Genomic DNA, 27,451 nt, shown 5'->3' with positions numbered 1-27,451 from the left:
AAGGCTGGCCGCGGCCAGCCTTTAAATTTTTTTAAAATTTTTTTTTTAAAAATTAACATTTCCCCCCACCCTCATCCACCATTATAAATTGGACGGATGAAGGTGGGTGGAAACTCACTTCATCCACCAGCAAAAATTTTCAAATTTTCACCCACCTTCATCTTGTACCGTGAGTTTGTCTTCAATTTTTTTTTCCACACAAATGGATAGACGATCAGTCTACGGTCCTCGTGATAGTACTGTATTATCTCAACAAGCCCAACATAGGTCTGACGATATTCCAGATGGTGACCTAGACGCCGTACTCATTTCACGGCGTGCGGATGGTACCTTTTGGAGCTACTTTAACCAAAATAATATGTCCAAGCGTGTACAAGAAATCCTACACCAAATAGGATTTTATGGAGTTTATAGGTGCGGACGCCTTCAATTAAATCAACACCTCATCACTGCATTAGTGGAGCGCTGCAATTGCTACAGGTAAAATTGACTTAAAAAGTCTTACACATTTTTTTTTTCCTATTGATATTCATTAATAACACATATTTGTATTGTTCGTGTAGATTTGGGCGTGGTCACGGATTACGCCACTTTGTCCTGGACTTGGTGCCCAACGACTATTTATGGGCCAAGTGCAAATGGACAATAATCGCTGGCTCCCAGCAGCACCATATGGTGCTACTTGGAATTGTCAGCACACTTTCACCACTACAGTTCGGGGAACTGTACGAGTAATACGAGAAATTTTGGATGAGATGCAGGCGGATCAGGTAACTAAATTTTAATATTATTCGTATATTTATACCGTTTCCTTAAATTCATATTAATTTACATCTTTGTTTTTATTACAGTTCATATGGCAGTCGTATGACATGGACTCGGATGTCATTATGGCTTACGCCGATGAATTGAACCCCTAGTTGTGGAGGTCATCTGTTCCGTTAATATTCTATGCAATAGTTGAAATGCATCGTCCCGAACGAGTTGTTCGCCAATTCGGGATGAGGCAGAATGTACCAGAATCGACGGATACCCGTGATATGAGCCTCCATCAGATTTCCCGTAAAAATCACGCGGGCGCAGATTGGTCTCTGCAACACATACAATACATCAATAGATGGCAAAGACGATATGACACGGTTGTACATAGGCCACTCATTTCTAATAGAAGGGAAACAGAACGAGGTTATTGGGAGTGGTACTACAACATAACAAGAAATTTCGTGTCGTCATCTACTGATAGACGTGTGGAAAGCGGGTACCAACCTGGAGAAGCACCTATGTTGCAAGTTGTGGTACGTTATTATATAATATTATATGTTTTATTTTATATATATTTTTAACAACACAAGGCTAATTATTTTTCTACACTTTTCAGGCAAATGAGGTGAATGCCCTTGAAACTTTATGTCGATCTAGACCACCAAATATCGAAGGATATAGTCAATTGGTGGATAGATTTGAACATGGGTTACATATTATCAGGGAGGCTATAACCCAACAGCCACAACAAATTGCTTCTCCATCCGATGATGCTCCCACACATCCCACAGGCAAAGAAGAAGTTCTAGCCAAATGTCAACTGGTTCAGTTGAATGTCGTGATTTTGGGGTGGATATAGCTGGTCCTTCTACAGTATATCCACCTCAAGATTATTACGTACCTCAACCGCCTCAAGATTATTATATGCCTCAACCATCTCAAGGTGATTGGTTTCAATCGACTCCATATATGTCAAATCAAACACAAGATTTTTCTCTTGACCTTGGTCTTGGTTTTAATCAACCATATACACAAGGATATAATATTTCACCAGTTCCATTTCCATCATTTGGTGCATATCGTGACAATGTGGAGTCAAGTTCTGAAACATCAAGTCGGTTTGTTGGTGAAGAAAATGAGGCGCAAAATGAGCCAGTTGAAAATGTGGGCGAGGAAATTAGAAGACCACGACGTCAACGCCACAGACGACATTGTGGAACGGGTGGACATTTTTTATATTTATAATTGTATAATTTAATGTAATTTTTTACAATTGTACAAAATAAATAACTATTACATTTGTACCCTTAATTGTAATTTTTTAAGTTAATACAATATTAATTTTATTAATTTTGAATTTTAGTATATTGTTAAAATTAATTATATATAAATTAAATTATATAATAATAATTTAAACGAAAAAAAAAAAAGCAGAATTTCCCAAGTCGGGAAACAAAATCCCGACTTCAAGTCGGGATTCAGGATCCCGACTTGAAGTCGGGTTTTAAGATCCCGACTCCAAGTCGGGATTCAAAATCCCGACTTGACCCGCCTGGGGAATTTTTGCCTATTTTTTTGAATATTTAATGACGAGTCGCGATTTGAAATCGCGACTCGTCATATTTGTGTTATTCTTTTAAAAATAATTATGATAAAATAATTTTTTTTTTATAATAAAAAAATAATTAACTCAGTCACCTCAACAGGCCAAGGGATTCGTCATAAACGAAAAAGTGCACAAGTGCTAATAGAAGAAGGTAAATCAACACTAAGTATCCGTTGTCAGACATTTTCAATAATAAGTTTCCTACGAAAGGTATCCCACGTATTCCTCCATATATTCGTCGAAGATTGCGCTCGCATCATAGGTGGTATACAAGAGAGCCCAATAGTACAGGATAAGAAGTCGAGATACGATATTTTCCTCGCTACCTTTTGCTGCCCACAGAACGTGGATAGCCCAATCACGATGGAGCCAGTCAAAATGCAGGGTGCGCCGGATCACCCTCAAGCAGTGTCTTGAGTAGGGGCAATGAAAGAAGAGGTAATTGTGTATTTCAGTAGCCCCTTCGTTACACAAGACACAAATGGTACCCAAGTGAGATAGCCAAACTTGTCAACTGTAGAAAGCTTTCCAAGGATGACGAGCCAGAGGATAAACGTATGACGAGGAATCTTGAAGGGGTCCAAGAGTAGTGAAAATAAACCTACCTTAGTATCCATAATTCTGAAAACCTGGAGTAGCATAGCCGATGTCAAAGGCCCAATCTGTGATCGCCAAGAAATACAGTCAATGCCCCCATGGATATGTGGGAGAGTATGGAGAATCTGTGGACAATGAATATCTGTAATATGGGGCCATTGTCATTGTCCATCCTCAATTATAGTATCAACTGTATTTGTCAATTGAGTACCCGTGAGGTAATGGCCATTTGAAAATTGCTGGATAAGTGGTCTCAGTTCATTGCAAGGATCATGTCATAATAAAAAAGTAGACTCATCCCCAATTCGATACTCAACAAAAGGTCGAAGTATGGGGCATAGGCGAAGAAGTTTACGCATCCCCAAGAACTGCCTCGTTCAGTAATTGTCCATACCATCATATTCCGTAAACATATATGGTATATCCAATCCACCCATATAGATGATCGATCACCACATATAATTTTCCAAAATTTGAGACCCATGAGTGCACGGTAAAAATATCCCGAAGCCTCTGACCTCCTTCATTAATGAATAGATAAACATGCTCTCAAAACTATCTTAACATATCCACAGTCGAATTTACCCTACATAAAAATGCCAGTAGTCTCCTCTCCACATACGTTAGAGGAACTATATGGAATTGTGGCAAGAGCATAGTGAGAGTGATTGATGAAGACTTCTCATCTACCAATATTTTTATCACTTCATGTGCTCCACAACTCCAAATCAGAGCACATGATTAATAATTCAGCATAGTACGTGGCTGCCCCCCTTCCTCCTCATTGCCTCACATTCACATAAATAATGTTGAACGAAAAACGTGCAAATTTGAACAATAACTGAAAACGTGTAAATTTCAAAACAAAATAAATAAATAGAGTGTAAAACAAAATTGTAGTTATATATTAACATAAAAAAATAAATAACAAAGCAGCTAGAAACACCTTCATTTTTATCTTTCGACTCTAAAAATGCCCGTCTTTTGAAGTTTTAAAAATAAAAGAAACACTATCTAAATACTCTAAAATTTTGAAACCAAAAATTAAAAAGACTTTTAAGAAATATATTATTGGCGATGCTCAACTTAAAAATTCCTTTTGGGTCTAAAAAACGATTAATTACATTGTTCTTCCATAGTATTTGTTTCTGTACAGTAAAACCATGTTTACTATGTGGTGTGGGATATTGGCCCTTTAGATTAATTTAGGATATGATTAATTAGTAGCATGTTTATTACTCCATTGACAAATTGTTTGATTATCTATTTTTCATAGTTATTATCATAACATAAAAATAGGACTAAATTGGGAAATTACATTTGTACCCAGAGATAAGACAGAAGTATTATGCAAAATATGACTTCAAATTTCTTCACTCCTCTTCCTTTTAAATTAATGATTATATTTATTATATTTCAAATACATATATAATATTATAATCTCAATATCAATAATTAAGTATATATATTATTATTTATATATTTTTCACTAATTTTCAATAATTTGTTGCATTTTTCTTAGCAATTATCCATCAATTAAAAAAAAATTCAGCAATTTCTTTTTCTTTCTCTTAGCAATTTCCTTAGATTTTTTTTTTTGGTTGGCTTTTCCTACTTTATAATCGATTAGATTTTATCCTCACTTGTTTGATTATACTAAAAGGCTAGAAAATTACTCAACATCCAAACTAAAAAGATATTCAAATTTTAAAATCTCCTTCTCATAAACTGAATTTTGCCGTGCAATTTTAGTGAAAATCCCAACTAAAAAAATTATTTTTTATTAATAAAATAGCTTGTTCATATCCTAACTACAATACTAATGAAAATCTGTTTCCAAACTTAGTTGAAATACAATGGTCTTCATGAAATAGAAAAGTATGGCTAAATAAAATAAATAAAGAATAAAATTAAAATAAAGTAAAATCGTGCAATTCCAACCAAAATTGGCAGAATTTGAGTGCTCGTTCAACTCAACTCGAGCTTGACATTAAGTAATCAAAAGGCAGCCTTTGGCTTTTCAATTCTCCAAACTCTCTCATTCGAGAAATGATATGAATGGGGTAAAACAACAGTGATGCTGCATATGCCTTCGAGGGGAAAAAGCTTCAAGAATGGCACATATGCTTGAAAAAGACATGAATGGACAGCCTTCTTTGCCAAAAGGGCTAAAAGTCTCATCATTCCACCCAATACTTCCCAAACATTAGCGGACGAGAGAAAATGGAGGAGAAATTCTACTTTCTCCATCTCACCCAGTGATTTGGGTCGAAATTTATACGACCTCCTTAGTCGAGTAAGCTGATATTCCAAACGGTTCGAGGTCGCTATCTCTCCCAAACTAGTGATTGGGCCATGAGAAGAGAAGCAGATCGTTAGGCTTGCTGGGGTGGCCCCCCAACTAAAACCCTCCGATGCTTAAGTCGATGTTTGGTTCTGAGGTTGTAAAACTAGGTCGCTTAGCAAAATAGCAAACTGAATCGACCTGAAGGTAGAATGTGGTCAAGACAACATATCATTTAATGCTGGGGGATTGGTTGATCCAATACACGTCTGCCATGTGTTCCGGGTCCTTGGATCGGGTCGCGATCCGACCCAGTAAGAAAGGCGCGAATCCTGTTGGTAAACTTGTAATTTTGTGCCCTCTTGGGGCAAAATTGTCCTTTACGATAATCTAGAGTTTTACCCGTATCACTCAAATATGATGTTTGGCTCTTGGACAAGAGAAAATGATGGAGAGAGAAAATTGTATCAGAGCATTAATGGAAGTGAATGGTAACAGCATCTTACAAAGAAAAAGTTAAAAGAGTCTGACATGTAATTCAATGTACAATGCTAAATTTTTGGGGTCGGAACTTGGAAGGATAAAAGTGGAATTTCAATGAATAAAGATGTGGGTAATTTCGGGAGTGAAAATTAATTCGGGAGAGGGCGGGACTTGAAACTGTGTTGGGATGGAGGTGAGTCCGGGGCTGGAGCTTGTTCTCCCAGGCTCATAACTGAAAAAGTAAATGGTCCATTTACATTGATATCCAAAACAAACTCACCATGGAAACAATGGCCTAACAAATACTGTCCAGGCACTGTAAATGCTGGAAAACAACTTTTATAGAAATAATTAATTTGATACTTTTTAGTTTTGGATATAAATTTATTAATACAATATACCATTGTATTTTAATTGTGACAATGAAATATTTGGCATTGCAATTAAATAAAATACAGATAAGCCATCATAATATAATAAGAGAAAAGAAAGAATACAGAAAAATATAGACTATCTATTAATCGATATATAACTATAATATTTTGTTACGTTTCTCATGAATATATATATGCACATTCTATCAAGTATATATATTGTGAATGTCATATCTAAACTTTCTGCTTTAGTCCACAGATTCGCCACTTTTAGATATAAATTTATTGAATATAATTCTTTAATGCATTTCAATTAAAGGAAAATGAAATATGATACTATAATATAAGAAAAGAAATATGATACTATTTGTAATTCCAGGAGTATTTATAATTATAATTATATAAATATTTATTAAAAAGTAAAAATAATTTTTTATATAAAATATATAATAACTTTTATTTATATATACTTTTTATTTAATAACAAAAAAACCCCACTTTTCACATCCTCATCGGCCACTGCCGGGGCTGGCTCCGGCCCCGCCCCTTCCCCCCTCCATACATCACCTCAACCTCCACGGCCGTCGCCGCTCTCTATCCCAGCTGACGTTGATTGCACGGTACGTTGTAAACTTTAAGAAAGTTAAATAAGTTAGTTATTTAATTTTAAGGATTTTTAGTTTCAAGGAATTAAGAATTGGTGTGTCAGTATCATTAATCGTTGTCGGTTGCTGCGAACGAGGACTGCTGATGAACAGCCCGTTTATTTTCTTCCATGTATCTGTTACAAGGTTCTTGATATGGCCCCGAGCTGCTGGTTCTGTAACATTTGCTTTCTCATGTGACACATTAGGATTAATTGACGAATGTGTGAATGTTATTTACATTAGAAGTGTCCTGATCGTTGCACAGTCGAACGATGAGGGATGTGTGGTCGATACCAATAAAGACGAGGATGTCCACCCGTTATCAGGTATATATTCAGACAGAGAAAGAGAGTGATCCGAGTGGTCTGCTTCCACAAATAGTGCTTTGCAAAAACGTACGTGAAAAGAAATGGAAATGAATGAGAAAAAAGCTGCATGTAATTAGTTAAAACAAGACTGTCTTGTGTTGGTAAAGTCTGTTCAAACACATGTTACCACTTTGTTCAAGTGAGGGAGATTTCTCATCTACCATATTCTAGGTGTGATCTCATTTGCATGCTACTCCCACGTAACCACATCCACATACCATGATAATTCATAGTAAGTACATAGCTGTCAAGTCTTGGTTTTTACTGCAGTTTGCAACATGGCATGTCACCTTAATCTCTCATAAAGTGGAACAGAAGATGGAATGTCAAAATACAGCACAAAATTCGAGCCGCATAGAGGAAACAACAAACTGTCCCTTGCTCGTGGAATTTGTTTCATCTCATTTCATTGGATTAAGCATTGAAAATACATTTTATCATCCAAAAAAATTACAAAATAGTCTCAAATATGCAACAGAATTTGGAATAATAAACCATATTCTCAAGACAGATAATGAAGTACACATTAATTATGTTGAAAATATTGCTGAAATATGTTTTGAATAATCAAATTACGTTAGTGAAGTACTGTAGTCGAATATTATCATGGTTACGGGCCACCTTAAAACCTACGTTTTTGTGAGTGAAAAGGGCAAGTTTTAATGATTGAGAAAAGAAGCAAAAATTAAAAACAACTATGTTTGACTACATCAACAGGACTAGGTCAGCTCTATAGGTGTCAAATGTCTCGTAAATAAAATTGAAAGTTGTAATAAAATTAAAAAATAAAACTTTTGTAAAAATAGTAAAGTTTGGATAAAAGTTGAAGTAAAACTTTTGAAAGAGTTCCATTGACTAAAAGCTATTTTGTTCATATGTTCAAAAGGATATTTCATTGGCGAGCAATACCCTTATCGTTAATTTGTCAATATAATATTTGTTAATAAATAATAAATTTATTTGAATTATAAATATATTTTATATTTAATTATAAAAAAGTAACTTTCATTTATATAATTAGGAAATTAAATACTAATTAAAAACTTTAGTATTTAGCTATATAATATTTCAACTGATATGATTGTTGTCCGAGGTACAGTGAGTCAACTTACATAAATATTGTAAAAAAAAACTTTCTTAATAATTAGTAATAACGACTCAATTCATATTCTTTTTGTCCTAATTAAATTTACATAAATATTGTGAAAAGAAAAAAAAAAGCTTTTTTGTTCTTTGAGTTTTTGGAGTAATAATTTGGTCCTACATTCTTTTAACTTTCCACGATTTCAATCTTTTTTTTGTCGATGAAGTAAACTTTGGCTAAAAAAGAATTGAAATTATGAAACTAAAAAGATATAGGACCAAAATGCTATCATAAAAAATTAAAGGACGAAAACATTAAATGACCTAATTAAATTTTACGCAACCAAAAATGCTTTTAATCTTCTTATAAACACTTTGATGATGAACTTAAAATCTTTTCAAATTTATACGTTTTTCATCGTTTTAACAAACTCATGATATTTATCATAGTACATATCAAACTCGAATAGGGGTTCAGTACTATGATTTAATTCATGGGAGACATTATAACTATAGCCAACTATTAAGCCTGTAAGAGTACAATCATCAAACATGGTTGTCATCTGAGTATGATGTTTTGTGTTGGTAAAGGCATAGAGCGATAAGGTTGTATACCTTTCTTACACCCCAAAACTTTAAATATAGTGATGAATGAGTTAAATACATTTTAGCCCTTGTTAATTGCTCTTCTTAAACTGTCTTGAATGGAGGCCTCTCCTCCTCCAATCCCATATCAGATCCAAGCGAATCTTCCCTCTCCCACGCAAGAAAATCTCCTTTTGCTCTCTCAAGATCTTAGTTTTTGGGGTTTTTTATTGTGAGATGCAGAAAATGAGAGCTCTAAATTCCCATTTTGTGCCGATTGATGTGCACAGTTGTTGGATAAAGGCCATTGTTAAACTGAAATTCTGCTGCAATCTGATTATGGTTATGGAGGGAAACCTCCTTTAAATACAGCCAAAGAAACTCCTACTAACGTTAGTGCCAGCATAAATGAAAGAACAAAAACGTGAATCACTTAACACAGCGCTATAACAAGAAACAGAAGCTGTCTGTAATCAAAACTTCCAAACTGAACAAAGCTTGCTATGGCTGCAGGAACAGAGTGGGCAATGTCTTGGGAACAATGGGCTGTAGTCACACCTCAATATTCAATCACGCTGGGAGTAACACCTCAATATTCAATCATGGGCCCTATTGATTTTGACAGGGTCTCAATCACTCAAAAGAAATGATGGGCTTGCCTGGATTTCTAGCCCAATCCAACCTTGTCACATAATGTAAACGAGCCCTTACATTCTAAATATGGAAATATGTTTACACCAAATTTTATTGTAAATATTTGTGTATAAATATGTATGTCAATTCCAACAGTTCATTTAAGTCTAACAAGATACTGCTGATCGATTTTTATTAATCAAGATATGGACCATTAATTTTATAAGAGTTGAGGAAAATATTTATGTCATTTTACTACTTTCGTTCTTTCATTAAAGTAGAAGGTATGCAAACATAACTCTTCTTATACCTAATCAGAGTTTAGACATAATAATATCATGTATTTAACATAGTTTTTTTATTTTCATGAAAAGACAAAAAGTGGTGACAAATATAGGAGCAAATGCAAATCGGAATCAGCATTCTCCTCCTCTCCAAACTGTAATAATTCCAACATTTTTGTTTCTGGAACTGAATGAAACAAAGACAGAAAGAAAAACGTACGAGACTGTCAGTGCTCTGAATGAAGGTATGTACCGTTTCCATCAAATAACCCCAAATTTGAGAATGAGCAAGGAGATTGCAGAAAGAATGGACTCTAATCACAGTTGTAACAATCTGAATCAGAATATTCTTAAGTGGAAAAGAGGCAGAAAAGGATGAGGGAATTCACAACCACCAAAACCATGTTGTGTCTGTTAACTAAGTTTTGTAGATCACCACGAAGCAAGGAAGGAGAGCTCTGGGACTGAGCAAATACAGCTCCTCAATGCTTGAGTGGACGCCTACTTTTCCTGCCAATGAATCAAATCCTGATTGACCAACGATGTCTTGTATATTCTCCACAGGCCTGTGCACCCTGCCTGCTATCACTCTGCAGACTATCAGGGCCTTTCTTAAGGATGGATTACCGTCTAATACTTGGATTGAGTCGAATGCTCTGCCGCTAGTTGAAGCGGTGAACACTCCAACACCCTCACTGAGCTCTTTCTTGGTTGAAAACCCGTACCTTAGAATTCGGCAGACTCGGCATTTGTCGGATGTGCAGAGGCTGGACGAGCCCTTCATGCCTAGAGAGCATTCTACGGTTGAGCCGTGGAATCTCAGCAGCTCGTTCCCGTCCGCTAAGCAGCGTGGATGTTTCTTGGGGAGTTTGCTGGCTTTGATTTTCACTAGTTCTCTGTACTCCTCGAATTGGGCTAGTGTTTTCTGCATGTTGTGGACCTTCAGAATCCTCTCTACTCCACCTGAGTGATTATCGGGGCGGGTACAGCTGGCTCGACATATAATTTCGACAATCCTTCTCGATGAATCTCCTTCAACCAGTTCAGTAACTAGAACAGACATAAAAGCCATGTGCAGTAAGTTATGGAGGCAGGAGTGATTGTTCTGAGATGTGAACTAAAGAGACAAAGTAACTGGAAAACTCAGAATATCCTTTTTTCTGTTATATGCTAGTGTGATCAAGTAACATAAAAAGATCAGAGTTCCTACAGAGACAATTATGCTTATTGATGAAAACAAATTAGACTATTCAGATATTTGATTGAGGTTGATCGAGAAAAACTTGTTTAAGCCCAATTCATTAACTTAACAAACCACATTTGAATAAAAATATTTGTTTGATAATCTTCCAAACTTGTTTGGAGCTCGATTTGATTAGTAAAAGAACAATAAAATACGCTTAAAGATATCAAATTCCTTGAACTTAGTTTGTGTTTGATTAAATTAAAACTCGTTCAAACTACATTCGTTCAATAATCAATGTAAGCTCAAACTGAGAATAATTAAAACAAGTTATAAACAGTGCAATATGCTATCTATTTACATTTTTAATTACTACAAACAAGAAATTCAAGAGAAAAATGGGAAATAAGGAGAAAGAAAAACTAAGGAAAATCAAGAAGCAACGTCTAACCCGCGTGTTTGGAGAGATGATGTTCCTCCACAGCTTCCCATCTGACAAATCGCTCACCACATTTATGGCAAAACAGAGCTCCATGAGATTCCACCCCAAAAGAAGACCTTGGCTTTGTCGAAATAGCACCAAATCCAGAACTCCTCCTGGACAGGCTACTCGATGTCCTCCTTATCGGACTGCCTAATACGCCCGTCCTGTGTCCCCGCGCAACATGAAACCGTCCAGGGCCTGGAGTTCCAGGCTTCAACATGCCAACGAACTTAGAAACAGCATCATCACCACCACCTCCCTGGAAACCAGATCCGGCGCTTATTTTAAGCTCACAGGTTGAATTGTTAAGCATGACTTCATGGGTTATTGGGTTCAGAAGTTCACTACTTCCAATGGATCTCGGGCTGCAAATTGGCGGCTTTTCCGTGTGCCTTTTACTCCCATGAATCACAACATCTTTCAAGTTTGCAATAGACCTCGAACAACCGGACCATCCCCCGCTACTTTTCTTTGTTGAAATGTTGCTCAGATTTCTACCATTTGGCTCACAGACATCTCCTTGTTCAGATTTGCATTGCAAAGACCTCTTCAGAGCAAACCAAACAGCAGGCATCTTGTTTTCTCCCTGCTGCTCCTGTTGCTGACTCCTTAAACTTCTTAAAGATCCATAACCAACCGGTCGTCCCTCTCCATCAGTTAGGTATGTATAGAAGGTATATAACTATAGAAACCCGCAATACGAAAACTGTGAATGATTCTTGAGCCATATTCTGTTTCTTCATTTAGTGCAAGAATCAAGATATAGCCAAACAGTTGCCTTCCTTGGACCAGCCATAAGCTTTACATGCTGGTTTTCATTATTTATTGCAACTCCTTTAAGGCAGTTTTGCAAACATCCACGCAATAAAATCAACGGGCATAATCACTGCTGATACGTGTATTAATATGACCCTCGATGCTGTCTGGGGGGTGAGAAAAAGAGAGGAGATATAAAAAGGGTCATCAAGAATGGTAACTGGAAAGTACCACAGGAATTCAGGGAAAGTGAGCGGTGAAGTAGTTGTGCCGACGATACAAATTAGGAAATATGGAACTGTCGTCGAAATTATTTTGGTCGTTTTATAGCATTGAGAAAGAAAGCGCCAACAAAATCTAGTAAACGAAAAGCTGCTCTTTCGATTTACAAATTCTCAAAGAATAGGAGTATCTTGGGTTTTTCACTGAAGAGATATATTGATTTGGTAGTTCTTTTTCAGAAAAAAGAATCTCTTCGTACCAGAGAAGATTACATGTCAATAAATACTATTGTTAAATATTTCCGGGTTAAATGAAATAACCCGTCCATCGCTGATGATGCAAGTAGAGAAAGGCATTGAATCCCTCGAAGAACGGAAACCAAACACCAATCCATTCCACCTAATTCATTAAATTGTGGAAATGAATGTTTTAATTCTACTCCGACACACTAGCCAAACAGAAAGAGACCACTCGTTCAACAGGCCATAGCCAACACTCTCATTCCGCGAATTAGTTCTACAATTCGACGTTGAAGCATGATTCCCGAGTAATCTTAACGTGCAATATACCTGTATAATCCATTCAGGTCGCAGCAAAACTTAGGAAAAAATGAGGGTACCCACATGCAGCAATCAGTCTTCTCAGGACTAATGAATTTCGGAGATAGAGGGTTGAATTATTACCACGCAGCCTTCAGAAAACAAGTTAGCACAAAGGGGATTCCGATCATTGCATGTGAAACCTTCGTGAGATCAAACAGTGTTGATGCTCTGATATATTTATATAATAATGACTAAAAGACTCAGCTCAGTGATATAAAGCATTCATAGTTTTCTTTAATTAAGAGTAAATGCTTGCGTTTCTCATTTGTTTCCGGAATGATGGTGTTAATTTCAGATAACAATCAATGAATGCCATAAAGAAATATTTATAGAATGATTCAGTGAGATATTTAATTGCCCCTACCCACCAGTGGTCATACTTTCATTGATTAGCCATCACATGCCCTCGGCTCGGGCGTCAACGCAGAGAGAGATGGGAAACGGTATTGAAGCATCAGTTTGCTATTTTATAAACAGTGCTTGAAATTCTGATCATAACAAGCTGTGATGGTCCATTAAAGACAAAACTTATATATCATTATAACAATTACATCTTGTTCATACTTGGAGTGACTAAACTGCATCTAATGCTTCATTATGAATTCAGATCATTCAGTCAAAACACAACTCCGAGGCAAAAATAATGCATGTCCAAGTTATTAAGAGTCCAGCAGTTATCAGAATTGGGGTGCCTCAGTTCGTCAATTAAATTCAGATGCCTTCACGCAAACAACGAACGGATTAAATATATCAAAGGAGTGCCAGAAAAAATGTAAGAGAAAGATCGACCCTAGTGTTAGCTGCTTTGTTGTACACAACATGAAGGCAGCACTTTGCCAGGGCTTGAGGCTGTAAATGAATACTACTTCCTTGCAACACAGCCAATGCCCACGAGAGGTGCAAGAAAAACAAAACCAGCAGTCACATCCAAACTGGTGGAGATTAATACAAGTATATTGCATCAAGATAATGCGGAAAGACGAGGAACGGGATCACTTCAGTTTTTCCTTGTCAAAATACAGATATTGCAACTATTATGATCACTTCTTCTAATTCTATACCCAACTTGATGAAGCTGCAATTTTACAGGCAGATTCTCATTCTTATCACATGTTCTACGGCGGAAATTAATACTAAAATGTGTACTTTGCTCTATCTGGTGGGCAAGTGGAGTATCAGGGATGATCATTCTAATATACGAAATAGTAAGAGAAGCTCACTGAACACAACACCCAACACCCACCAACCCAAAGCATGTTTGGAGATCTCCTATCAGTGTGATGGAAGTCAGAAGAGCAACTGCCTCAAATCTAACAGAAATTCCATCATTAGAAGCCAACATGACTTGATATCAGAATAAAAATACATTACAACCCGATTCAAATACACAAAATTTTAAGCTATAACCTGAGTGCCCCCCAGCACGGAAACGTGGAGTTATACATTTCATTAACAATTTAACATAATCTGAAGTAGACAATAGTACCTACAAACCATTATTGTGACCAACTTAGATGAAGACTTCTCCATAATAACAAAATCAGCTTAAAACAGAAAATATGATGAACCAAGAATAGATGTATGATCTTTCCCCAGGTTACGACCTCGAAGACACTCCAGATCCATTACTTGAGAATGGTCCACGAAAAGATTCACCTAGAGTGACACAGGAATAGAACTTAAAATTCTTAAGCAGAATTAAATTGAATGATAAAAGAAACAGGGGAAAAAAGAAACTATACCCTTGGCCCATATTGTTTGATGAACCATTCAGATGCCTTAGGATTTGATGCTTCAAACATGGTCTTCTCAAGCCCTAGACGGCCAACAACTTTTGCTATAATGTCAGCCCTGACAGAGTCAGCCTCTCTGCAGACATCATCAGCATCAATCATTATCATGTCTGCCCCAGCTTCAAGGCATCTTTCAGCCCTTCTAATCAGAAGATCTACGTCCTCAACAAGCTCTGCAGAACAAGGAAGCAAAATTATGACAGACACAGAGCAGAAATCTCTTGAAGTATATGTCTCATGGAAATTCTGATCTATTTTTGGTACAGTCTCAAGCGTAAATTTTGTCCACCATGCATTCTCAAAACTATCATGCACCCTAGAAAATTAGGCGCTCATCAATCTAATTCTGAATTCCATCTAAATAACTGTTAAGCCACTACATATTGTCAAGTATAAAACCTCTAAGATGCATCACTGCACCTGAATTCGGTAGATTAGTAAACTTCCCTCACGGAGTGAAAAGGGCCGAAACAAGATAAAAGTCCAATTGTTTGTTACTTTCTTGATCCTGACTTTAGCTAGAGTGAAGCAAACATGGTTTTGGAATTTGGATTGCTAGACCATGCAGCAAACTGATCACGTCACTAGAAGACTCCCAAAAGCAAGAGAATGAATAAAATCTTTTCTTTAACTTGTAGATTGATATCCTTAAATAATAGCTGAATTCAAAATGATATGAGTAAGATCTCGATAGAATTACCTCAAGCCACAAAAATTAATTTATCGGTTTCCTCGACCAAGTTGGGCGCACCTCCCATCCTAACATTTTTCCACCAAAAGATAATGGTGAAAGGCATGGATTCAGCTAAAAAGCTCCACAGAGCTTTTACCAGTCTTTCAGTTGGATAATGGTATTATTGATAGTATTAGTCAAGGAGAAGACCATCAGTCTACAATGAAATCATGATGCTATTACTTCTCCACAAAAACAACTTAATAGAGGGTCCTCTAGCCTGCTTCGTTCTGCTATCAGAGCAAGTAGCACCCCTAATCCTCCACGAAAAATACTTGAAGTATATCTTATATCGATAATATAGACATTAAACACGCGACACTAATTCGTTAAAGCAGAGGATCCAGCATCCATGCCATTGAGAGATTAACAGCTCCAACAAATCAATTTCTCACCTGAAGTCCGAGGTGTTGGCACCACATAAGATCCAAATGCCCTATCAGTCTTCGCGGGTATATCTGACTTGCTGAACTTTACAGCAAATAAAGGCTTAGCTCTAAGACCTCCACTCTTCACCAGCCTCACATATCTCAAGAGGACCTCTTCAGGGACTCCAAGTGATCCAGCATCGATTTCAATGGTATCAAAACCCAATTGCTTACATTCCTAAGACAAATTGTGGAATGATATTTATCACCACGGAAAGCAATTGAATAATTTAAAAGGATAAAATCTCAAATTTTCTTACATCAATGTAGTCTTTGAAGGCAGAAGGACCTTTGCGCAGTAGGTGTTCGGCCCAGTCACCGGTGCTCACATAGACATTGTGCCTATGTGCCATATCAGTTACTTCTTTCACATAACTTCTAGGCATCAAACTATGAGAGCCTCCAGCAAACTTCAAGCCATCAACAAATTGTCCCATAGACTCAAAGACATCCTACATCACACGTAGATTAGTCAATAGAATTACCAAGCATATTTCTTCCACAATAGTAGAAGAATGTTGAGTATTGGAAACACAACACAGCGCTTCTATCAAGAAATGTTTTCTAACAAATTGCACAACTGCCGCTTAAAGCCGGCAATAAAGTTTTATCTGATCAGTAGATACTTACCCTTTCCGTGACCAGTTAATGTAACTAATAACAATCCATCGTAAGATGAAATGCCAACCCAATCAAATATTTCAACAAACACAATCTCTATAAGACACTAGAAAATATAATTTAGGCGAGCGTGATGTCTCTTAAAACATAAGAAGGTTTGGTACAAAATTTAAACACCTGCCCCACTCCATACGGGCACAAATAAGTGAAAGGAGGATCATGCGCACTGACATCTTTAATGATACTAATACAATCCAAATTATCAGATAAGCAAATAAAATAAGAAAGGGAACAAAGTCACAACAATTTCAAGAACTCAAACAAAGCAATAACACTACCGTGGGAACTTCAAGAAACTTGAAATTGAAGCACCATCTCACCCCACTTGCACTATTTAAAAGAATTTACAAAGATGGAACAACCAATTACGAGAAAACTTAAAAAATAAAAAATAAAAAAAGAATTAAAACACTGCTAAAGAATATAAAGGCATGATTCTTCGTGAAAAGCGGGAAAGAAATCGGCACCTGGAGGAGGTTCTGGGAGAAAAGGGAGCAATGGGGTCCCCTCACTTCGGTGACACCATATCTTCTTGGCTTCTCAGGACGATCCTCCTCTTCAAAGAAGGTCTTCCATCGGTAGCCTGCCATTATATCTCTTCCTTCACACCGAAACTCGAACTATGAGAAACAAAATACATAAACTGATGAACATGAAAACAACGAAAGATGGAAGAATGCAGAATTATAAAAAGGAAAAAAGTAGGACAGGTGGAAGATTGGCGGGGTTATATCCGTTAGGAATTTAGAAGAACTCCGGAGTGCTTTCTAGAACTACATAGAGCCAGCTCTCTCTCTCTCTCTCTCTATTTCCCTTTTTCCTTGAAAAAAGAGGATTAAGGTGATCATCATTAGCATCATAGAATTTTTCACATGGGGAGAATGTAAGTATGACCAAAATTAAGCTAATAAGATTCTTATTTTAAGTTTAGTTGTCCTGCGTTGAAATCCCGTTATATAAGGTTGATGATAGTTATTTTTCATAAATTCTTAATTTATTAACAATTTTTAATTAATAGCGAATACACGGACAAGTTATATTTAGTTATTATGCGTAAGACTTCTTTTTCATTTTATATTTCACAAAATTCATTATTGCAATAACGATTATAAGTATTAATACGTCTACAGTCCTCTAATTCAAATATCAGCAGTTCTTTCATTTAAAAAAAAAAAAGAACTAATAATTTGTGGGACACTTGTGTATACGTAATTTTTTAAAATTTTCTAAAGTAAAAAAAATTATATTGTTTATATTATATACAAAATAGTAAATCAATATTCATAATAAATGTTTAAGAAGATTCTGATATGATGACAGAAAGAGGGAGAATATATATGAGAAAATATAATAAGAGAAAAAATTACCAAAAGTTATTATGTAGAGCATAACACTGAATTCACAACACCACGTCCCAATGAATCATGTAAGGCTTGAATTTGGGTTTGGGCCAAATGTTGATCCATAATTGACAGACTCATGGCCTGCTTCAACTACCCAAGTTATTATAGTTTGTTTGTCAACTTCTCTCTCCGTTTCCAATGGGCTCGTTTATGTACTTTCAACACACACTCTGCTTTCTCATATTCTGTCGAGTAATAAATACAAGAAGGAAGCAACGAAATATACTTTGGTGAGAATGCTATAATGATATTTTTCAATAATTATAAGAGATCTAAATCATGAGAACGTACGTTTGAGTTCGGAGCAGGCCCAACATATAAGATCCAGAAATAAGAAACTAACAATGAAGTGAATAAAGTGGCAAAGTCTGATGAGATATGGATTGGGGAGTAACATGCAAGTGAATATATGGCACTAGGTAGAAGAGAGTAGAGAATATAACCAATCAAACTGTATTAATACTCTGGCGATGCACTACTTTTCTTGTTCCCAATGTAAGGAATCCCGCCAAGGAGAACCATAAAACAGGGCAAAGGCAAACAGATGTTGAAGACAAAAGAAACCTTTTATCCCACACTTAATCCAGCTAATCTTTCTCATTTTTCCACTTTATTCCGATTCCCATACATGCAGGAAGGATTGATTTGTGGGTTTATATACGTACGAGTAGTTCCTGTTTCTCCTGAGTAAACAATCTTCTTCTGTGATTCTGCTCTTCACCTTGTGTAGCATCCTTCTGTGATTCACTCCACATTGTGTAGCAACCATGGTGAAAAATGCAGATGTTGTCGTATGTCTTCTGATCATGGTTATGGACATTGTAGCTGGTGTTCTTGGTATCCAGGCGGAGGTTGCTCAGAATAAGGTTTGTCCATCTTTAGAGCTCCTGGATTTCTGTGGTAGGTAAGTAAATAAGCAAAGTTTAATTTTGTTGGACAGGCTCAAAACCTGAGAGTATGGATTTTTGAGTGCCGAGATCCCAGCTACCAGGCTTTCAAACTTGGATTGGCTGCAGTGGTGCTCCTGTGCCTAGCACATGTTTTAACCAACTTGATGGGAGGATGCATCTTCATTAGATCTAAAGAAGAATTGGATGGAGCTTCTCCAAACAAGCAGCTTGCTGCTGCCTCCCTCTTCATGGCATGGTACTCTTATATATCTCAATCCAGATCACTTGAATTTCACATTCTTCTCATTTTTTCCTTGGAATAGTTCTCTACCTCAGCATTCCAAGGCACTGACTAGCATAAACTGTGTTGATGAAATAGGATTATGTTGGCCATTGCATTCATCTTGCTAATCTCAGGAACATTAGCAAACTCAAAATCTAGAAAGGACTGTGGAATCGCCCATCATAGGCAACTCTCCATTGGAGGGATTTTGTGCTTTATTCATGGACTATTTGCGGTTGCCTACTATGTTTCTGCAGCAGCAGTCATTCAAGAAGAAAGGAAAGAGCATCCACATGAAAGCCAAGACAACAAACCAAATCAACAAGGAGTACCTGCCTGACATTTCATCTAGCTTCCCACTACAAAAGTTCACAAATTTCAACTTCTTCCTGTAACTGCACTGACTTAGGGCCTTTGGCAACTTCACGGCAACATTTTTCTCTTTCAAGGTTTTACTTACTTTTATGTTTTCATATCGCCAATTGGTGGGTTTTACTCTGTATCCATGAGTATCTCATTCTTCTATCCCACGACATATTGTTCTCTTTCTGGAAATAACATGTTTGATCATTGACATTACAACTATCATACCATGCTTCAAGTAGCATGGATAACCTTCTGTTGTAATGAGTGAGAAGGTTGTAATGAGTGAAGCGCTCTCTTCACCTTAGATTATACAATTTCAAATATCTACTTTTACTAAACACAATGCACAAGGCTACAGCTAGTCTATCAGGATATGGAGCCCACAGCGACATGAGGACTGGGTTTCAGGGGCCATTGACAATTACTTCATGGACACTGCAGTATCAGGAGCTAACCTTACAGAAAAGTTAAGTTCTATCATATGTAGGAGATTGATACCAATGTCCTAAAGGCACCATAAAACGCTTAAAATTATTATGATAGAACGGTAGGCTATAATGAATCATCTACAGAAGCAAGTTTCCCTTCCGGATGGAATATCCAATCAGAATCTAGATGTGCGTCCTGCCCTAAACAATCCAGGTATTGCCAAAAGTCTATTGCTCATGGCTAAATTAGATGAAACTGTATTTTCCTAACAAAGATACATAAAATAGCGTATACATGCTATGATACACTTACAGTTAACAAGACCAGACAAATGACCAACTATTTCTAACCGCGGAGAAAAACCTAGCACAGATTATATCCCACTTGCACATCCTCTGTCCTAGTTACACTCATCAGTATTGTCCTTCCTGTTGTCAAATTAACTCAAGAACAAAAGTCCAGCATGACTAGAGGACCTGAATTTAGAGAAACAGGGGAAATATAAAAAAGAAAAGTTCAATCACAATTGAGGTAAAGGAATAACTGGAGTAATTGATTGGTTTGACTTCAAACAAAAGAAACATCTATCATTGAACTTGAATCAGCAATGGAATTTTTTTAATCAAACTACTCAGAACGGTAACTAACAACTAAAGAAAAGTAGATGAGAGCAAATGTAAAATATACCAGGAACATCAGCACAACAGATGCTACACATACAGATAAACACCAAAGTAGTTCATTATACAGAACATGAGGGGTTCCACCACAAAAGGACTTAAGACCAAATAAGAAACGTAAATTAGAATTAGCTTAACAATACATCCATAGCATAGACACAAATTACCCAAAATCCTACAGTTATAACACTGCCAAGGCATTACTATGAAGTAACCTGTCTACAGCTTCAGTGACCCCCGGACTTCACAGCATCCAGAACAAGCTTTGCCTGTGCAGTCTTCACCTCCAACTGCCTCAGGTAGACCTCTATCTCCTCGACACTCAGCTTCTTCCATTCTTTTTCCCGCTCGAGCCCTTTTCCGCTTTCAAAATACTCTGCCCCAATCCTCAAAATCCTCTCCTCCACAGTCACACCACCAGAATTCACTCGCTTGGCTGGCAACAGCCTCTCCGGATCACTATTCACAACCTCCACACTCTTCACATCCTTAGCTTCCTCATTTTCACCCGTGTTAGGCCTCTTGCTTGGAGTCTTCCTCAGTGCACTACCGTTCACTTTCGGACTTCCCATCACTTTTTCAACCCCATTTTCTTTCCCACTCTCATTCCCCCAAATCTTCTCGGACAACTCGTAAGCTTTCTGCTCATGTGGCTTCGAGAGGGTCCTATCCTTACCCTCCTTCTCTTTGCTCTTATTGTTCACATACTTCCTCCTCAGCCTCCTAATCTTATCCTGCAATTGAGTCCTAGTCACGTCCACATGCAAATTCTTCTTAATAAAATCATGAAAAGCATTCAAGTCAGCAACCGGATCGGACTTCTTCTTGGTCACATAATCTATCATCCCTTTCAAAATCACAATCTCGTCATCCTCACTCCAAAGCCTCTGGAAAAGCAATTTCTTCGAATCATCAGTAGACTTTTTCTCGGAAGTGTCGGGCTCGGCCTTTTTCTTCGACTTCTTAGCATCCTTAGTCTCCGTTTCTTTCTCTTCGGCAGGGCGTTTTGCGGCGGTGGATCTAGCAGGAGTTACGATATCCGAAGCAATGGGCTTGGATCTGAGCTTCCTAGCGCCGTCACTGGATTTCTGTTCATTTTCCATGGGCTTGGATGCTATGGGCTTGACGTTCGGGTCTGGTTCGTCGGAATCTGACTCCGATTCAGATCCAGACTCCTCCTCATCAGAGGATGAAGGCGGCTGCGGTTGGGGTTTAGAGGAGGACTGAGGTTGGGCTTTCTTGGGAGTTGCCTGTGTTGAGGATAAGGGCTTTTTGCTAACTTGCGCCAGATCGGGTTCGGAGTCGGAATCCTGCGAGCCAGCGTCTTCAGAAGTAGCTATGTCATCTTCTTCCTCCCCGGATTCCGTTTCGGATTCGACGGGCTTCTCGGGTTCCCGATTCTTAGCCATCTTTCGAGACACAGAGAGAGAGAAACCGGAGAGTGGTGAATTAAAATCTAGGGTTTCTCCAGAGAATAATAGTATTCAGATACGAAAGTTTTGTTGACTTCGCCTCCTCGTTTTTCACAGACCTATGGGGAGTATTGCACTTTCTGTCCAAGAATATAAAGGATATTTCACTTTTGCCCCTATACTTTTTAAAAAATGCAATTTTAACTTCAATAAAACAAATTTTAATTGCAAATTTGATACCAACAACAAGCATACTGCTCAAATTGAACTTGACCATTAATTTACTTTGAAATCTCACAATTTTCAATAGAGGCTTCATTACATATCTACTAGAAAAAGACATTATGAGTGTTACTTATCAAAAAAGTATCAATAATTGTGATAATTTTTGTGTAAAATATAAGAGATAATTTAGCGAAATAGACGTTACAATTGTTCAATGATCTATGTAAAAGCCAAAATTTAATCTTGTGAGCTATTTGTTATGTTGTTGGCTTGAGAAATTAGTGGAAATAATATTACTTAATAAGAAGAGATTTGGATGAATGGGGTGATCCTGAAAAACAAGAAATGGCGTACTGAAATAGGACTCCAACCTGGAGTCCTGATTACAAAGGATAGCTAGAAAGATAAAAATAAATTTAAAACATTCCAATCGGAAAAGAACTCTCAACACATAAAACAAGAAACGACGTACTGAAACAGGACTCCCGCCTGCAGTCTCGATTAAGAAGGATAGCTAAAAAGATAAGAATGAATTTAAAATATCCCAATGAGAAAAGAATTCTCAACACATAAAACAAGAAAAAACTATTGAAACAGGACTCCAGCCAGCAGTCCCGATTAAGAAGGATAGCAAAATATAAGAATGAATTTAAAGCATCCCAACCGAAAAAGAACTCTCAACACATATCACCCCACATATATTCGTTATCACTGTCAGCGATTAATTGCCGAATCAGCTCTTCTCCTATAACTACAAAGGGTAATTAACGTTTACATTCATCATCAGATTTCCTACATCTCTTGTTTTTGTTTATTTTGTCTAACGTTATTGCTTGCTTTGATGTGCTTGTGTTGTGTTCTTTCAAAAATGTTGTCCTGCCAATTAATGCCATACGAAGTGGACAAGTAGTGAACATTGTTTTTTAAATATATAGGAAAGAAAGATGTCATCTTCCGTAAGACGACAACACCACCTTGCACATGAGTTAATTTTTGAAATCCTGAGCTGGTTGCCAGTGTGTTCATTACTGAGATTCAAATGTGTGTCCAAGCGATGGAGTTCAACTATCCAGGATCTTGCGTTTGTCGATGTGCACATGAAGCGGGCTGTTGGCGGCTGGGTGTTTAAAAAGCCAGGCGACGATCCTTAGGAATCAGCTGCCGGACAAACATATATAGATTGTTGCCGTGGACTGATCTTGGAGAAAAGCAAGGGGCAACAGAAATTCAGGTTACGGAATCCTTCCACCAGGGAAATTCTGCATGTGCCTGTGCCAGATGAGAATGTCTTAGGCTGCATGAGACTGTGTTATGTTACTTCCACTAATGAGTTCAAATTGGTCTATCCATACACAAATGGAGCTGATGGAAACGGAGGTTTCAAGATTCTATTGGCCCCAATGCTACATGGAGAATGGTCGAGTTCCCTTTCTCCTCTAAATTGGGAATTGTTAGAGTTGATATCAAAGTGCTCCAAGAAGTTTACTATATGATCAGGCTGCATAAATCTGCTGGAACATGTGACGCCGAAATAGTGTGCCTGAAATGAAAAATGAACGGGTGACTAGGATTAAGATCTCGGATAGCTTTTTCTTGCATTGGAGAGAAGTCGGGGCTCTGTACTCGAAGGAGAAACTGGCGCTTGGCGCTGTAGAAAACTTGAAGCTCCATGTTTGGACACTAGAAAGTGTGAGGCAGCAGAGATGAGCTGATAGGAAGATTGTTATACCCATACCGTTCATGAAGAAGAATCCAAGGGACTATGATATTTTTCCTTGCGCGTTACATGACTATGGTCTGCTGACAAGTTGTGACCAAGGCTGGCAGTTGGTGCTTGATATTGTAACTGGGAATATTTTGAAACGACTAGGTGCACCAGACCCAGACCCAGACCCATTCTTACTATAACCAACCCACCTTTCTACGTCTGGAGGGAATGCGGCCTGAAACTGAAACCACATATGAATCAAACTAGAAAAATCGGAAAAAATCCAGAAATCACCCTTATGATAATAGAATTGTTTACAAACCCCTTTATAAAAATTAAAGTATAGAATACTCCCCCTATAATATAAAATAAAGTTCAAAACCCTCTCTATATAGAAATTGACCTACACGTGCTTTGGACTGCGAATTTGTTATAAAAATGCATTTTTTCTTACATTTTTGCCCTTTTCTCACATCTAATATATATAATATTATATTTTATATAATAATTATTTAATTAAAATATTATATATTTATTATTAATAAATATTATTTATATTAATAATTATTTAATTATTTATATAATATAATATAACTTTAATTAAATTAATTAAAAATTATTTATTTAAACGCCACCGCGGCTGCTAAAGAGGAGGGCGCGCGCCCTCTGCACTGATACATTAAAATCATCATTCGGTGAACCAAACTACAAAATTCCAAAAAAAAAGAGAAAAAATCAAAGACATAAATTCAGAAAAACCAATGAAGTTCTCGACTTTCTTTTCCCTTCTACACTGTTCCTCTTTCTCATAGATTTATCCAAATCCCAACTGACAAAAAAAAAAAAAGGAGAAAAAGATAAAAAGCAGAATTGTGAAGAAGCCATCTCTTCTTTACTCTTCTTGCTTTCTCTTTCACCTCCATTTCACTCCAAGAATTGATGGAAAAAGAGCCAGGAAAGGTGATGTTAGTAAAAAAGGATGTCACGTGCATTAATTTATTGCACCTAACAATATTATTGAGGAATTTTGCAGTGAAAGAGAGCAAATTCGGACATTTTGGGTGAGGACTAAGAAGGCAATAACAAAATTAAAAACAGCGGGCGAGGCTTGAGTGATTGAAATCATCACCATTTTGAGTTGATTACAATATATGCCCAACATCCCAATGTGTACTCGATCAATTCAATCAATCACGGCTAATAGGATATCATGCCTAACAACCTTTAGTAAATATAATCTTAATGAGACCTGTTCAGTCGATAAATTTGACTTATAATCTTTAAATTTTATCAATATATGAATATTGATTTACGTTAATAATAGTTATTCATCAATTTTAATAATAGTTATTTATCATTATATTGATGGTCGATAATTAAAATTTTAAATCATCCAAAATATCTCAAGGGAAAACAATTCGAAATAAATAAATAAAGCAAGAAAAAAAAGAAAAGAAAAGAAAGGTCAAACCCTACGTGTTCAAGTTTAACTAGAGAAGTACGTGTGAAACAGAATCTGAAGTTGAGATAACTATGTATCAAATAAAATCTTAAAGAATCACCGAAATAAAATATAACCCCACGATCCCGAGTAGTCAAAACCACTTGTATAAGTCCAACCAAAACGAAACTTGCTTCTCCTCTCTGCACACTTTTCTCTTTTACAATTGCAGTGCTGCAGATTCTTCTATCCACACTATTACGGGTAAGCCAAATTCTTTCATCGTTCTTGTTGTTTCAGATTTATGTGTTTGGTTCACTTGGTGTGATGGGTGTGCTAACTGATGCATGGATTTCCGTATCTTGTGTCCGCCCTCTCCCTCATTGAGAAAAACATTGTTGTTATCCTGATAAATTTTCTGTTTCAATTTCCTTTTTTACCTGTAATTGACCCTGTTCATGTTATCAATTGACCCTGATAGTGCTGATTGATTTCTGCTATCAATTGATTTTTTTACGAGGATTGTAGTTGTTATCATGCATTATTTGTTTGTTGGTCCTATTTGATATGAATTGGTGGTTTCTGTGAATCTTCTTGTTGATTGCTCTTTAGACCTCAACATACACACTTTCTCTCTGTTGCATGCCACACACACACACACATTATTGACATATGAACCTTTTCTTTTTATTTACAATTCTAAATTGCAAGCATGCCCAGTTTTTGGCTTTTCTGCAGATTTTTTGAGAAGTGGACATGGGAAACTTAGCTACCAGATTGTCCGTTTCTCCCATCAAGGAGAGCTTGAGAAACTGGACTTCAAGCATAATGTGGACTCTAGTGGCCAACAAGGCACGGGCATTGGGGCGCTTTGTGGTGTACAGATTTTCTCAGAACAAGCAAAGTGATGAATCAACACCAATCCTTCCGCCTGAGGTCATTATAGAGATCCTGAGCTGGTTGCCCCTCAAGTCCCTAACAAAGGCTCAGCTCGTGTGTAAACAGTGGCGTGCACTGATTCATGACCATTACTTCATTCAAAAGCATATGGGTCAAAACTCTGTTGTTTGGCATTGGTATAATGTTGTTCGGACCGGCCACATTTCCCATATTGACTCTTTCTCTTACCTTCATGGTTGTGATGGCTTGCTACTCCTGAGGAATAATAGCTCGTTCAAGTATTGCATCTGGAATCCGGCCACTCGCCGTGTTCTTGAATTGCCTGATCCACACAGTGGTAACTATGGTTTTGTCTTCTGTTATGTCCCAGCCACTGGAAACTATAGAATAGTGGCCATTTACAACGATCGAGAAAATGGAAGAGAAGGCTGTGAAGTTTTTACTCCTGGTCACTCTAAGGAGTGGAGGCAAATAACATTTCCTTGTATTATGACTGCTAATAATGGATACAGATTTAAAGACAATTGTTTCATAGTTATTAAATCTGGTGAGGAACGTTGTGAACGGGTAGTGTCTCTAGATATGGGAACTGAAACTTTCACTGTAAATCATTTGCCAGAGGGTCTGACCTGCAATCGGACAACGCTGTGGGATTTAGATTGGGATGGGAAACTTGCATTGGTCCAAATAGTTGGAAAAAATCTACAAGTGATGGAGTTAGAAGACTATAAGAAGCACAGATGGTGTGCAAACAAGAAAGTCATTCCTTTGCCGTCCATGAACAAAGATAATGTTGTTGAGCCAAGTTTATTCCCATTGCTTGCTAAACAAGGTGATATATGGTTTTGGTTGAAAGGTGAGAAAATATTTACTTACACAATTAAGACTGGACAGGTCTGCGATGTTAAGCAATCACAAACCTTTTCACTATCAAATAAACTCTACCCGTACAAACCAAGCTTGGTTACCTTTGAAGGAATGGTGCCAGACACAATGTTAGAGAAACTGCGGCCTCGTCTCAGTTTTGAATAGTTATTTTACTCTCTAATTGCTTCATTCTGGGTCAGATGAAGGTATTCAGTTGGAACTCATCCATCAACAGCTATTTTTATCCCCCCCCCCCCCC

The 27,451-nt window shown here is 37.2% G+C and overlaps 6 protein-coding genes across 6 annotated transcripts; 3 read left to right on the top strand and 3 right to left on the bottom strand.

Annotated features, from left to right (window-relative positions):
* LOC105175429 (serine/threonine-protein phosphatase 7 long form homolog) lies at positions 964-1,968 on the top strand. The gene is made up of 2 exons (XM_011097863.2): positions 964-1,295; positions 1,379-1,968. The coding sequence occupies exons 1-2, from the start codon at positions 966-968 to the stop codon at positions 1,619-1,621; spliced, it is 573 nt and encodes a 190-aa protein (XP_011096165.1). The 5' UTR covers positions 964-965; the 3' UTR covers positions 1,622-1,968.
* On the bottom strand, positions 9,938-12,718 carry LOC105175392. Its single transcript, XM_011097826.2, has 2 exons — positions 11,341-12,718; positions 9,938-10,756 (listed from the first exon to the last, which is right to left on the bottom strand). The coding sequence occupies exons 1-2, from the start codon at positions 11,945-11,947 to the stop codon at positions 10,125-10,127; spliced, it is 1,239 nt and encodes a 412-aa protein (XP_011096128.1). The 5' UTR covers positions 11,948-12,718; the 3' UTR covers positions 9,938-10,124.
* On the bottom strand, positions 14,274-17,464 carry LOC105175391 (protein HEAT-STRESS-ASSOCIATED 32). The gene is made up of 5 exons (XM_011097825.2): positions 17,056-17,464; positions 16,168-16,359; positions 15,875-16,085; positions 14,696-14,919; positions 14,274-14,609 (listed from the first exon to the last, which is right to left on the bottom strand). Exons 1-5 carry the CDS (start codon positions 17,176-17,178, stop codon positions 14,499-14,501), a joined length of 861 nt encoding a protein of 286 aa, XP_011096127.1. The 5' UTR covers positions 17,179-17,464; the 3' UTR covers positions 14,274-14,498.
* LOC105175390 lies at positions 18,375-19,719 on the top strand. The gene is made up of 3 exons (XM_011097824.2): positions 18,375-18,857; positions 18,932-19,137; positions 19,261-19,719. Exons 1-3 carry the CDS (start codon positions 18,759-18,761, stop codon positions 19,502-19,504), a joined length of 549 nt encoding a protein of 182 aa, XP_011096126.1. The 5' UTR covers positions 18,375-18,758; the 3' UTR covers positions 19,505-19,719.
* LOC105175428 (GLABROUS1 enhancer-binding protein-like) lies at positions 20,867-22,048 on the bottom strand. Its single transcript, XM_011097862.1, has one exon. It carries the CDS (start codon positions 22,046-22,048, stop codon positions 20,867-20,869), a length of 1,182 nt encoding a protein of 393 aa, XP_011096164.1.
* Positions 25,481-27,357, top strand: LOC105175427 (putative F-box protein At5g50220). Its single transcript, XM_011097861.2, has 2 exons — positions 25,481-25,689; positions 26,146-27,357. Exon 2 carries the CDS (start codon positions 26,182-26,184, stop codon positions 27,355-27,357), a length of 1,176 nt encoding a protein of 391 aa, XP_011096163.1. The 5' UTR covers positions 25,481-25,689; positions 26,146-26,181.

This window comes from Sesamum indicum, linkage group LG12 (assembly GCF_000512975.1).
Source record: "Sesamum indicum cultivar Zhongzhi No. 13 linkage group LG12, S_indicum_v1.0, whole genome shotgun sequence".
NCBI lineage: Eukaryota > Viridiplantae > Streptophyta > Magnoliopsida > Lamiales > Pedaliaceae > Sesamum > Sesamum indicum.
This window is presented reverse-complemented; position numbering and strand designations above follow the sequence as displayed.